We start from the raw sequence: 14376 nt of genomic DNA, 5'->3' as shown, positions 1-14376 counted from the left end.
ACTTCCTTTTTTTTTTATTCCAGACCTTTTAAAATGTATTTTTGCCAGGTGATCCTGTCGGTGACATACTTCACGTCTCAGGGTGACAACGCTTACTTACGGTACTGAGGGAGTATTAACCTAGTACAGGAAGTGTGTTAGAATTATAAAACACCTCCATATCTTTACATTTCTATATTATTGTGGGGGATGTTGGAGTTCACAGAATCGAATCAGGTAAGGCTGATATTACTATATAATATCTTATAGAACACTACAAAGTGCACAGGACAGGATCACTTTTTTTTTTTTATTTTGCACTGAACAAGCAGAAATAAAAATAATTTCTATTAAATATATTTAACCAATTTAAAGATGAATAGCTAAAAACACCCTGCAGGTAGCAGAGGCGCACAGGTCACTGTAAAAATATGTATGAGAGAGCCATCAATTTCATGAAAGGGTAAGCTTAATAACCCATATATCAGGACTGTGGCTAGTCCCCCCCTTCAGACATGTGGGGATAGACACAGGCTCTACAGTGATAAAGAATGTTGGCAGATTGAGAGTGAATTGGATGGTACACATGTAAATAATCCTAGAATTAAAACTCAGTATTTAGTCAGGGTTCAAACTATATACGAAAATGTGTGAGAGAACAATCTGTAAAAACGTATTTTAAATAAGTTTGAGAATATCTTGAAATAATATACGCATAGCACAGGTCAGAAAAATGTAAATATTAGAAATACAAAGACAAAACACTTATCAAACAGATATAAAAATGTATACAATAAAATATATTTAACAGATTAACAGGGAGCAAATAAGAAGTTTAGTTAGGGTCTACTTACACTTTAAATCAGTGATTAACCTCCTTAGCGGTATTCCCGAGTGTAGCTCGGGGTAAAGTTTCAGTACCAAAAGCGGTAACCCCGAGCTACACTCAGGCTTACCATGCGGCGCTGCTCAGGGAGTCCCTGCAGCACTTACCTTGTCCTTCGCTCCCGCGATGTGTCCCCTGCAGCGTCCCCGGCCATCTCCTCCGGCCGATGCCGGCATCCGGCTTCTGTGTTCTGGTCCCTGTGACGTCGGGATGTACGGCGCCGGAACCGGCGGCAAATTTGAAATTTTTTAAAAATGTCATTTTTTTTTAAAATGATTATTACATAGTAAAACATTGCTGTTTCAATGCATTTCACATACATTTTGTCCCGAGTGCTTTGTCTGGCGCCCTGCCTGCATTTTGACTGTTCTTTCTGCCTGGAAACTTAGAAAAGTCCATGGTGTCCAAAAAGCGTCCCTTTAGGTCAAAAGCGGTTTTAGACCGGCTAGAGAACAGTGATAGTAAATCAGAACCACTTGCAGAATTGAGTGATAATGATTCGTGGGGGAAATTCGTCATCAGACACTGAAAACGATTCTGCGACTTTGCTCAGCGATGTGCGAATTTGCCTCTGTATTTCAAATTTCAGTGTTTTTGGTTTGATTATATTATTGAATTAAACTTATTATTATTATATTATTATTTTTTATGATTATTTATTAAATTATAATTTATGATTTCGTGTTTCAAGTTTTATCCTATCCGGGATGTTTACTAGACTCTTGTTCGGACAGATTTCAGTGAGTTATTCCTAAAAATTACAGCCTACAATAAAAAACTACATATTTCCATGCAAAAAAAATGGTACCGCTTTCAGCACAAAAAAATCGGAAATAATCAGACCGCCGAGGAGGTTAAAAAAATGTCATAACGGAGTGCTGGGCAATTTATATTATTAAGTCTATTGTAATTTTCAAACAGAAAGTCATGTAACTGCCTTGAAATAAAAGTTTATTAAAATATAAAGATTTTATATCAGCATTTGTAAATGAAAACAGTATATAAATACCTAAACATAAAAAAAAAAACAAAACAAAACAAAAAAACCTCAAAACGGTCATACGTCAAAGATTTGCAAAAGCAACGGTAGTTTGTATCATGAATGCAAAAGCAGCTTGAAGCAGGCTGATGCGGCATAGAAAACTCTCAACTGTTGCTGGTTAAGAAGCCTCTATCTTTATATGCAATTGTAATGCACCAGGTGGCCAAACTGCATTTAGCCATCATCACAAGCCCTAAAGATACTTCGATGCCTATTTAAAAGCTGAAAAAACGTGCAAAAAAGCAGTTGGTGTTTCCACCCACTACACGAATATTTGCCCCTGTTGAAAGCAAACATGTCAGCAGATTCTTGACATATGACATACTTCTAGCCACACCCATTTCTGGCACACACTTGATGTTTTTAAAATTAAAGATTAAGATACTCTGTGTTTTTTACCTTTATAGGAAGTGCCAAGAGGAGTAACAAAAACACCACGTGAGTACTTTTTTAACTGGTCTTCCAAAACAATAACCTGTAAAGAAAATAAAGTTCAGGCTCAATAAAAGGGTAAACTACTCTAAAAATCTATCTAAAAAATATATTTACATGGCTTAAAGTTGTAATATCATATACAGTACAGTACAAATGTCTTTTACTTTTTAAATTTTGAGGTATATAGTATAAATCCTACATGAGCCAAATTAGAATGGGGAAACCATAAGCAGTGTTTAACAGCTTCCATACCGGGCACTTTTACCCCCTTCCTGCCCAGGCCAATTTTCAGGTTTTAGCGCTCTCACACTTTGAATGACAATTGCGCGGTCATACAACATTGTACCCAAACTAAAATTTTATTATTTTGTTCACACAACTAGAGCTTTCTTTTGGTGCTATTTAATCACCGCCGGGGTTTTTATTTTTTGCTAAATTAACAAAAAAAGAAGATTGAAAATTTAGAAAAAAAAACATTTTTTTTGTTATAAACGTTTGCAAATAAATAATTGTTCTTCATAAATTTAGGCCAAGATGTATTCTGCTACATTTCTTTGGTGAAAATAACCCAAATCAGTATTTATTAGTCTGTAGGAAAGTTATAGAGTTCACAAACTATGGGATATATCTGAAAATTGATCAATCCTGAAGTACTGACAGCCAATCTCATTTCATGAGGTCCAAGAATGTCAGAACAGTACAGATATCCTCCAAATGACCCCTTTTTACAGAGTAGACAGTCCGACGTACTTCATAAGAGGCATGGCGAGTTTTTTGAATTTGTAATTTTTTTGTCATAATTTTTCGTAAAATGAAGAAATTGAAAAATAAATTTTCACAATTATTTTTTTTACATACCATCACCAGTGCAGTACAGCGTCATCATATAACTGGTGTGGCGGTGATCAGGGACACTGACTGGTGACAGTATGAGAAAAAAAATAATTTTTTTTTCCAATTTTCTATTTTTTTTTTAAATTATTTTTTATTAAGTTGTTTCTCTTTAAGATTTTTTTTTTTTTCATATTACACTATGACCACCAAAGTAGTATAATGTTACCATAGTAACAATGTACTACTTTGGGGAAGTGATCAGTATTTTGATTGTAATTCGATTGATTATAGCAAAGAATTTATTTGCTATAAGCAAGCATTTAACTGAATGAAATCGATTCATTCAAGTTTTTTTTGTTGTGATTAGCTGTGATTGGCCATGGCTAATCACATGACACAGATGGGCTTTGACTGGCCCAGCCTGTGCATGTGATCGCTGTGACCATTCACAGCTAGACACACTTGTATACAATGGATGGCATGAAAGGAAGCCATCCATTGTATATAACTGTCATGTGACCTGCTGTGATTGGTCACAGCAGGTCACATGGTACGGGCAAAGGTGTCGGTACACAAATATGTCATAGGTCGTGTCCGAGGTACACAGCCGGTGACAGATCTTGCCACAACGCGGCCCTGCGGGCATGCGCGTTCCAGGAAGAACGCCATATGGTGTCCTACCGGAGGGACGAAGTGTTCACCCGGCCCCCATTTGGCCATAGACCGAGTGGCAACTGGTTACAGCTGTTTTCACACTGGTCAGTTTTTGTTCATTTTTTCAGTAAAGAAAAAAAAAGTGGAAGAAAAGCAAAAGAAAATGCATCCCTTTAAATTGAACTATTTACACCTGAACAAAAGCATCAAAAACAGATCCATCTGAACGCCCACTTAAACACGCACCAAACTTGTGCCAAAAATTCAGCAAGCAGGGCTTTTAAAAACGCAACTGACCAGTGTGAAGAGTTCCATAGAATTTAAAAGGATACACTTTTTCTTCTTCTTTTCTTCCCACTTCACTGATACGTTTTTAATGTGCTTTTGTTCAGGGTAGAAGAGATCCATTTAAAGGGATGCAGTTTTCTTCCACTTTTCTCCCCCCACCCGCACTTTTTTATTTTTTTTTTTAACTGAACAAGTGAACAAAAACTGATGTAGGAAAGCAGCCTTATGGAAATTTCTTATATATCAAAAACTAGGCAAGCTATACAATTACTGATTCATGACCAGCAAAGTTATCCATCTGGAATAATAATCAAGTTCAGTAAAGTTAAATGTTTCAATTCTGTAAAATAAAATGAAACCCCTCTGCACCTTTTCTTTAAACTCTTGTACGTTGAGTTTTGCTTCATTTAGTAACGTGGTTCTCTCTGCCAGCTGTACCTATAGAGAGAAAGAAAAATGCATCTGATCAACAGAGTTTAGTATTTAGATTACTGTATCTGGGTGTATGTTACCTCATATATACATATAAGTCTCGGCATCAGAGACTCCGCTCTCTCCTGGATCTCCTCCTATCTCTCCCAACGCTCCTTCAGTGTTACCTATAACGCTACCACCTCCCCCTCTCTGTTGGGGTCCCCTAAGGCTCTGTCCTTGGGCCCCTTCTCTTCTCCATCTACACCTCCTCCCTTGGCCAACTGATACACTCCCACGGCTTCAACTATCACCTCTATGCTGATGACACGCAAATTTACCTCTCCACCCCTCACCTCACCCCTTCAGTCTCTGCCCGTATCACCCACCTACTGAATGACATATCAGACTGAATGTGGCTCCACTTCCTCAAACTGAACCTTTCAAAAACCGAGCTCCTAATTTTCCCCCCAGCCCGCGCCCCCCCCCCACCCTCTCCATCACGACCAACAACGCCACCATCAGTCCCACCCCACAAGCCAAAGTCCTAGGTGTCACTCTAGATTCAAACCTGTCCTTCCAACCCCATGTCCAATCGCTAGCAAGCTCATGCAGGCTCCACCTCCGCAACATCTCCAAAATACGTTCGTTCCTCACCCCAGACACTACTAAACAACTCGTTCATTCCATTATTATCTCACGCCTGGACTACTGCAACTCCCTCCTCACCGGCCTACCTCATCACAGACTATCCCCGCTTCAGTCAATCCTGAACTCAGCGGCGAGACTCATCCACCTCACCAACCGCTCCGCATCCTCCACCCCCCTCTGTCATTCCCTCCACTGGCTCCTGATTGCCCAACGCATCAAATTCAAACTACTAACATTGACATACAAAGCCATTCATAACGCTGCCCCAAACTACCTCACCGACCTGATACCCAAATACCACCCAACCCGTAATCTTCGCTCCTCACAAGACCTCCTACTTTCTAGCTCCCTGGTCTCCACCTACCACGCCCGACTGCAGGACTTCTCCAGGACTTCCCCCATCCTCTGGAACTCACTATCCCAATCCATCAGACTGTCACCTACCCTCCTCACCTTTAGGCGCACCCTGAAAACCCATCTCTTCAGGGAAGCCTACCCCACCATCATCTAACTGCCGATCTCCTCCACTCCTCCTACCACTCCATCCCCCACAGCTATCTCCTCCTGTACCACTTTCCACTCCCTCCTAGATTGTAAGCTCGAAAGAGCAGGGCCCTCGATCCCCTCATGTATTGTATTGTTACTGTCTTGTCTCATGTTCTGTCCCCCACTATAATGTACAGCGCTGAGCAAACCTTTTGGCGCTATATAAATACTGTATAATAATATATTAACATAAATGTAAAAGGAGAATAACTTGTGTAATGGAGATAACTAAAACATCTGAAAATTGGTGCTAAACTTTGTATACTACAATCTACAGCTCCACACACAGTGGTATGAAATGCATCAAGACTTTTGATGTCCATGTCGTCTGTTGATTTGAATAAATAGCTTGTTTGCTTTGATATTGGGTGTGACAGATCTTTTTGGTAAAAAGTAATACATAGTCATTGTATGTCCAGTTCTGATTTTTGAGCAGCCCAAAACATGGGGCAAAGGCTATATCTTTGGCCTAGGTGTATACAGTGCTTTTCTTCAGAAAGAAGGTAAATATTTACATTATTCTTTGCTATAAGAGATGGGGATGAGGTTTATTTAAACGTGTACATTCCTTTCAAATGTATGTTTCATCATAATGTATACTAAGCTTTAATAGATCGGCTGTCATGCAAAAATAAGCCAGTGGATGGTGCTGTATCATTACAAAGAATCTCAGAAGAACAGTGGATAAAATTGACATTATGGAGGCAATACATTGCTTCACATAGGCACATGCTTATAAAATAGTGAATAAGATTTTCAAAAAACATTCACTGGTGGTGAATCCATCATTGGCATTTAAAACACATGCACCCCTAAGATTCAACTGCAGTGATTCTTGGGGACATGTCAGATTTCCTGCTTTAGAAATATACTCCTTATTGTCTCACAATTAAATATCTGTGAGTGATTTTAATCATGTTGAAGGTAGTAAAAGATGAGATTACAAAATGAACAAAAAGTTTAGTATACTTAGGCCATTCGTGTGGTAAAAACTATAGGAGAGCAAAGTACATTACAATACATTCTGATAAAAATGTTGACTTTGTGGACGTTAAAGTATTGTTTCCCAGGAGAAAGGCTTACTGGACATAAATGCACAAGTAATATACAGCTTTAAAGTGTTACTAAAGGCAAAAATCTTTTTTTTTTTTTTTAACAAACATGTTATACTCACCTGCTCTGTGCAGCTGTATTGCACACAATGCCCTGACCCTCCTCTTCTTGGTTCCCCCGCTGGTGATTCTGGCTCCTCCTCCTCTTTGTGTGTCCCCATAGCAAGCTGTTTGCTATGGGGACAAGTGCTGCGTGCTCGCTCCCGACCAGTGTATCTACGGAGCCAAGTTCCAAAGACACACACACAGTGGGACTTAGCCCCCCACCACCACTTCCTCTTCACCGCCCTTGATTGACAGCAGCCAGAGCCAAAGGCCAAATGCATTAACCACTTGAGCGCCAGAGGATTTACCCCCCTTAATGACCACGCCTCTTTTTGCTACTCAGCGCTGCACTAATTCAACTGATAATTGCGCGGTCATGCAATGCTGCAACCAAACGAAATTTCCGTCCTTTTTTTCACACAAATAGAGCTTTCTTTCGGTGTAATTTGATCACCTGTGCGCTTTTTATTTTTCACGCTATAAACAAAAAAAGGCCAAAAATTTTGAAGAAAAATATTATTTTTTATTTTCAGCTATAAAAAATATATAGTAAACTCAAAGTTAGTTATAAATTTAGGCCAAAATGTATTCTGCTCCATGTTTTTGGTAAAAAAAATCCCAATAAGTGTATATTGATTGCTTTGTGTGGAAGTTATAGCGTCTACAAACTATGGTATAGATACTGCAATTTACGCCATTTTTTTGCTATACAGCGCTGCGCTAATTTAACGGACAATTGCGCGGTCATGCAATACGGTACATAAATGAAATTTACATCTTTTTTATCCCCACAAATTGAGCTTTCTTTCAGTGGTATTTGATCGCCTGTGCGGTTTTTATTTTTTGCGCTATAAAAAAAAAAAAGCCTGACAATTTTGAGGGAAAAAAAAAACAATATTTTGGACTTTTCGCTATAAAACATGTCCAGTAAAAAAAAATGCAAAAATCAAATTTAGTCATAAATTTCTGCCAAAATGCATTCTGCGACATGTCTTTGCTAAAAAAAAAAACCCAATACGTGTAAATTAATTGGTTTACTTGAAAGTTATAGCATTTACAAATGGCGGGAAAGATACTGGGATTTTTAGGGGTTTTTTTATACGAATAATGGCAGCGACCAGCGACTTGTGGCGGGACTGCGGCGGACATTCTGACATTGGGGGGTACTGACTTGGGGTCACTGACATCCCCAAAAACACTAATACAGTGATCAGTGCAAAAAAAAAAAACGGACATTCTACGAATGGCACTGGGGAGGAAGGGGTTAACTTTATTTTGCAGGGAAGGGTTATAGGAGTGAGGGGAGTGTTTTACTAGGGGGCGGGGGGTGTACTGGACGGGACAAGGCTGATCGAGAAAGAGAAACTGTTCTTTCTCGCTCAGCTCATCCTCGAGCTGTCAGGGAAGTGACAGACAGCACAGCTACTGCAGCTGTGCTCTCTGTCACTGATTGCCGCCGATCGCCGGGACATAGCCGCTAAGGAGCGGCTGTGACCCGGCGACTGACATCTGCGGCGGTGATCCGCGGGACAAATAGGGCGGCAGCGCGCCTCGCGCGCGCCCCCTATTTGTTTACAAAACACACGTTTTAAAATGTGGTTTTGCCTGTGAGTGCCGCCCTGCCGCCGTATATGTACAGTGTCTGGGCGGCATGCGGTTAAGGTAAAAAACGTTTTTAGGTTTAGTATCACTTTAACTTATATGGGTGAATTCATTCTATTCTGAAGTAAAATCAACCATCCATTACTTAAAGTGATTCTTAAGTCTACATCTTTTTCCCTAATTGCATTCTCTGCATTAAGGAACAAAACTACTTCTCCTACCCACCCCCATCACTTACCTGGCTCCTGTCACCGCTCCAGTGCTTTCTCTGCTGTAGCACAGCTCCTCTCATTTCCTGGTCTCACAGGAGACACTGAGAGCAACTGCTGCATAGGCTCCTGCTGCTGTCAGTCAAACTCCTGTGTGGAGGGAGCAGTGGCTTGCCTTACTGGCACTGTGTGTTTCTATAGACGCAAACAACCCAGCTTAGTAAAGCAAGCACCTAGGGAGCAGCAGAGGTTCCGATGATCAATTTGGCTGGAGATACTGAGTGCCGGATGGGGCACTTTGACACTGTGAGTGGACACTGCATATTTAATGGTTTATATATTTAAATAAGTTTGTTGCACAATTACACATCTCTGTGGATCTCTTGCCCTTCTGTCTGAGCTACATGTTTATGGTGATAGTACAGAGTGCCTGCGATTTCCCTGAAGTGGTAGAATGTTGAATACCTGCTTAACACAAGGTGCATATTGACCTACTTAATATTAAGAGGTCAACTGCATCTGGTAAGTAAGCACATTTGGGGGGAACTCAAGGCACACGTGTGGAGGGAGGATTGAAGCAGCACATCATTTATTTGGGGAGCAGGGGCGGACTGACAACTCATGGGGCCCCCGGGCAATAGGGGATCATGGGGCCACTGTGTCTTTGCCCAAACTCAAAAAAGCCTATGAAAAAGGTACCGGGGGCATCTCATGGGGCCCCCTACTGACCCCGGACCCTCGGGCAGTGACCAAGTTTCTAAATGGTCAGTCCGCCCCTGTTGGGGAGCACAATCACAAATTTTTTTTTGGAGTACCCAATATTGACTGGATCACTTAATATTGATTAAGTCTTAAGTATATATTTTTAAAGGGGACTCATGTGCACAGTTTGATCAATGCAGTGTTTCTCAACTCCAGTCCTCATGGACCCCCAACAGGTCATGTTTTCAGGATTTCCATTATTTTGCACAGGTGATTTGATCAGTTTCACTGCCTTAGTAATTACCACAGCTGTTTCATCTGAGGGAAATCCTGAAAACATGACCTGTTGGGGGTCCATGAGGACTGGAGTTGAGAAACACTGGATCAATGGTTTATGGATTGCATAATTTGAATGTCATATTGATTTAAAGCACTGGTACACTTGGGGGAAGAAAAATGTGTGTATTTCACAGGGATTCAATTTTATTTAGTTATTTTAATTCAATCATAGCACATTGTGACAAGCAGCGCTGCTTTTTATTTCTCAGATTCATGTACCTGTCTGTAACAGGTTCACGAATTGGGAGCAAGCATTGACACTTTCAGTGTCGGTGCTCCAGTGGGATTCTAAAAGGGTGTCTTTGACACACTTTATTAATTCCCCCAAATGTCTTTTAGATCTACCAAACGTATGTAGTAGAAACCCTACCTAAACAATCAATGACATTTTAATCCATGCAAGTAGGCTTTCATACTACATATTTATTGGTAGTTCTAAAGATGATTAGAAATCAAATTGCAATGTATATGACCAGCTTCAGACAGTTTCATTTAGTTTATACCTCCAGGTTATTGAATTCTTCGATATATTTTATATTACATTGTTTCCAACCGCTCCATCTCCACCACCCCCCTCTGCCAATCCCTCCACTGGCTTCCGATTGCGCAGCGGATCAAATTCAAAATCCTAACGCTGACGTACAAAGCCGTCCACCATACTTCCCCGTACTACATCACTGACCTAATATCCAAGTACCACCCAACACGCACACTCCGCTCCTCACAAGACCTCCTTCTCTCTAGTTCCCTGGTCTCCTCCTCCCATGCCCGCCTCCAGGACTTCTCCAGGGTGTCACCCATCCTCTGGAACTCCCTGCCCCAACCCATCAGATTATCACCTACTCTCCTCTCCTTTAGACGCACCCTGAAAACCCATCTCTTCAGGGAAGCCTACCCCACCCCCTGCTAACCTGCCGACCTCCTCCACTCTTCCTACCACTCCATCCCCCACAGCTATCTCCTCCTGTACCACTATCCCCTCCCTCCTAGATTGTAAGCTCCAAGGAGCAGGGCCCTCAATCCCCTCATGTTTTGCATTGTATTGGTATTGTTCTGTCACATGTTCTGTCCCCCTTTGTAATGTACAGCGCTGAGCGAACTATTGGCGCTTTATAAATACTGTATAATAATAATAAGCATCAAAATAATAAAATAAATAAATTCCCACTGTCAAAATATTAAGCCTGACTATCCTCTGTTTCTCTGCTTGTCTCCAAGAGACATATTCCATGGTAAGTTTATACCATCCTGTGTTTTTACAGAGATCCAATCCTGCAAGCATGTTTGCAGGGAGGGAAGGGGGGAGGTTAAGAAGGTGTGATTCAGCCATAAAAACACATTATAACATAATTCTTATAATTATAACGTAACCCAAAAAAATGTTCTATAATATATTACCTGAAGATCTTCAGAATTTGGTTCCTACAATGGAAAACAGAAAATGTTTTTACAAGAGATCACATTTGAAACATGTAACTATTTGTATCCTTGTTTACATTTTTTCCGATGAAATACATTCAGAAAAGGAGACAAAACTCTGGCATCTAAGAGCAAGTACTCAATTTCCAGTACACTCAAATATTGAAAAGAAATCAGGAAACTATCCAAAGCCTTTAGTAACATCTATCTAATATATTCTTATCTATACATCAGTCCATCTGTCTACCATCGCAATCAATCTTTCTATTCAATTAGCCATAGCAATCTACCTATTCTTTTTTTTTTTTGTTTTTAAATTGCATATACCTTTAGTTACCTAAATTGTACTTTAGTTAGCTGAGCGGGAGGTCTGTCCATGAGTAAGGAGTAATAAGTAGAAATAAGATGTGTGTGATTAGATGAAAGAAGTGCACGCTCCAGTTTAGAATTAAACGCACCTCCTGGAGCCCCAGCTGCGCCTCTGCCGCATGGCGTAATTTTGAGAACCTAAAGTGACACCCAGGGGGATATGTAGCTGTCTCTGCAATTGTATAAAAGTTTTAACTATGCCCCCTTGATATAATTGATGAAGATAGATTAAACCGTACCTAGCCCAATGCAGAGTATCTGGTAAGTCGTAGAAGTGTGGCAAACGGGGATTAAACCATAATAGGTGGTTGGTGGAACAGAGGTGCTTGGCTTCATCTAAAATACTTAAGCAATGGTTGTAAAGGCTCCGTCCTCGGGCCCCTTCTCTTCTCCATCTACACCTCCTCCTTTGGCCAACTCATACACTCTCACGGCTTCAACTACCACCTGTATGCCGACGACACACAAATCTATCTCTCAATCCCCCACCTCACCCCCTCGGTCTCCGCCCGAATCACACACCTACTGAGCGACATATCTGACTGGATGTCGCTCCACTTCCTTAAACTAAACCTCTCCAAGACCAAGTTTCTTGTCTTCCCCCCAGCCCAGACACCACCCCCCATTGACTTCTCCATCATGTCCAACAACGCCACCATCAAACCCGCCCCGCAGGCCAGAGTACTTGGTGTCATTCTGGACTGCAACCTATCCTTCCAGACCCAAGTCCAATCTTTAACAAACTCGTGCAGACTCCACCTCCGCAACATCGCCAAAATCCGCACGTTCCTAACCCCAGAAACCACTAAACAGCTCATCCACTCCCTCATCATATCACGACTCGACTACTGCAACTCCCTCCTCACTGGCCTGCCTCGCCGCTGGCTATCCCCGCTTCAGTCGATCCTGAATACGGCAGCCAGACTCATTCACCTTTCCAACCGCTCCATCTCCGCCACCCCCCTCTGCCAATCCCTCCACTGGCTTCCGATTGCACAACGGATCAAATTCAAAATCCTAACACTGACGTACAAAGCTGTCCACCATACTGCCCGAACTACATCACTGACCTAATATCCAAGTACCGCCCAACACGCACACTCCGCTCCTCACAAGACCTCCTTCTCTCTAGTTCCCTGGTCTCCTCCTCCCATGCCCGCCTCCAGGACTTCTCCAGGGTGTCACCCATCCTCTGGAACTCCCTGCCCCAACCCATCAGATTATCACCTACTCTCCTCTCCTTTAGGCGCACCCTGAAAACCCATCTCTTTAGGGAAGCCTACCCCACCCCCTGCTAACTTGCCGACCTCCTCCACTCTTCCTACCACTCCACCTCCCACAGCTATCTCCTCCTGTGCCACCATCCCCTCCCTCCTAGATTGTAAGCTCGAAAGAGCAGGGCCCTCGAACCCCTCCTGTATCGCATTGTATTGGTATTGTTCTATCACATGTTCTGTCCCCCTTTGTAATGTACAGCGCTGATTGAACTATCGGCGCTTTATAAATACTGTAAAATAATAAAGGCAAAGAGGCTTTCAGAGTTACCGTACCTGTGGAAGTGTTAATCTGTAAATAAGATTACCCAATGTCTCAAATGAAGAAACCACTGCCGTTACGGACGCAGTGGCTGCGTTGCTCTGTTTAGGGAAAAGCCACCAATTGGATATAAACTAATTGGGCAGCATAATAATAAAGACGCAAATTAGATAAATGGTATACCCACCCCCACCCCCCCTGGAGAAAGGAAGCTGCAAAGTTTCCAAAGAAAGTCTGGGTACCTTAGGATGACAAAGGATGGTAGTGAGAATTGAGTCAATTCCTGGAAGTAATGTTTGTAAACATATACCAGGGAATTAGCAAGAATATAAAAACATTTTGGCAGGAAGACCATTTTGAACAGCTTAACACAAACAATCTACCTATCCACTCAGCCAATTCATTCTAAACATGCTTCAAATAATATAATTTTTGGATTGTATTTAATGCCGGCCATACGTGGATCGAAATCTGGCTGGCTCAGAAGGACCAGCCTGTTGGAAAAGTATAGAGAGAAAACAGGTGGCGCACACACCTAGTGCATTATCCACACCTAGTGCAAACCTTGGATAATGCACTAGGTGTGTGCGCCACCTGTTTTCTCTCTATCCAGTGGCTGATTTCCCCATCTGAGGAGGGCTGCACCCCTGGAACATTTCCTTTGGTTGTCGCTGTCCTGGTACCCTTGGCTTCCCTTTTGGCTGTGCATATCCTGAGGCGCTGGAGAGTACATGCGATATCCGGTTCTGTTGGAAAAGTATAGCTGACAATAGCTCAGTGGGAGTGATTCCTCCATCGACCTTGAGTGTGTGGATTGGGAAACCAGGTAATTTTTTTTTTTTTTTGTTCATCCCGCTAGTTGTACAAAAAATATAACTTTTGTATGGGTTACCGGCTTGTCTCCTTTCAGTAATTTCATAGTAATGTTCTTGCTCGTTAACATGAAGGCCTGTTCTCAATCCCTTTCTGTAAAAACTGTAGGTCACTTATCCATGGCTGAATATAACAAAACTGATTATGCACAAACTGTGTATTGTTTACCTCTGCCTCCTCCTCTTGCCTCTTGGATAACTCTTCCTGTAATTGCAACAGCTTTTCTTGTAGTTCTGTCACTTTTCCTGTCATTTCTTCTTCTCTTGCCTAGTGTTATAACAGATAAGGTCAACTGTGTTTTTTTAGGCAAACTGATTAAACATTTTTTAAAAAGTGGAAAACATTTTAAAGAGACTCTGTCCCAAAAAAAAAAAAAATTTGAACTCAAAAGTTCCCTACACCTTCCCAGTGCACAATGTCTGTGGCATTCACTTTGATGAGTGT

At 41.5% G+C, this 14376-nt stretch overlaps 1 protein-coding gene across 1 annotated transcript in view; it reads right to left on the bottom strand.

The window, feature by feature from the left end:
* Positions 1 to 14376, bottom strand: part of GOLGA4 (golgin A4) — a 172510-nt gene that overhangs the window by 46062 nt on the left and 112072 nt on the right. Inside the window, exons 16-19 of the mRNA XM_089682387.1 lie at positions 14101 to 14199; positions 11134 to 11157; positions 4488 to 4556; positions 2307 to 2382 (exon numbers count right to left, since the gene is read on the bottom strand). Of these exons, the coding sequence (XP_089538513.1) occupies positions 2307 to 2382; positions 4488 to 4556; positions 11134 to 11157; positions 14101 to 14199 (268 nt within the window). The remainder of the gene's footprint in view (positions 1 to 2306; positions 2383 to 4487; positions 4557 to 11133; positions 11158 to 14100; positions 14200 to 14376) is intronic.

The sequence above is a fragment of the Staurois parvus genome, unplaced genomic scaffold (genome assembly GCF_062004578.1).
Source record: "Staurois parvus isolate SC_StPar_1 unplaced genomic scaffold, SC_StPar_1.0 ptg000288l, whole genome shotgun sequence".
Lineage (NCBI taxonomy): Eukaryota > Metazoa > Chordata > Amphibia > Anura > Ranidae > Staurois > Staurois parvus.
This window is presented reverse-complemented; position numbering and strand designations above follow the sequence as displayed.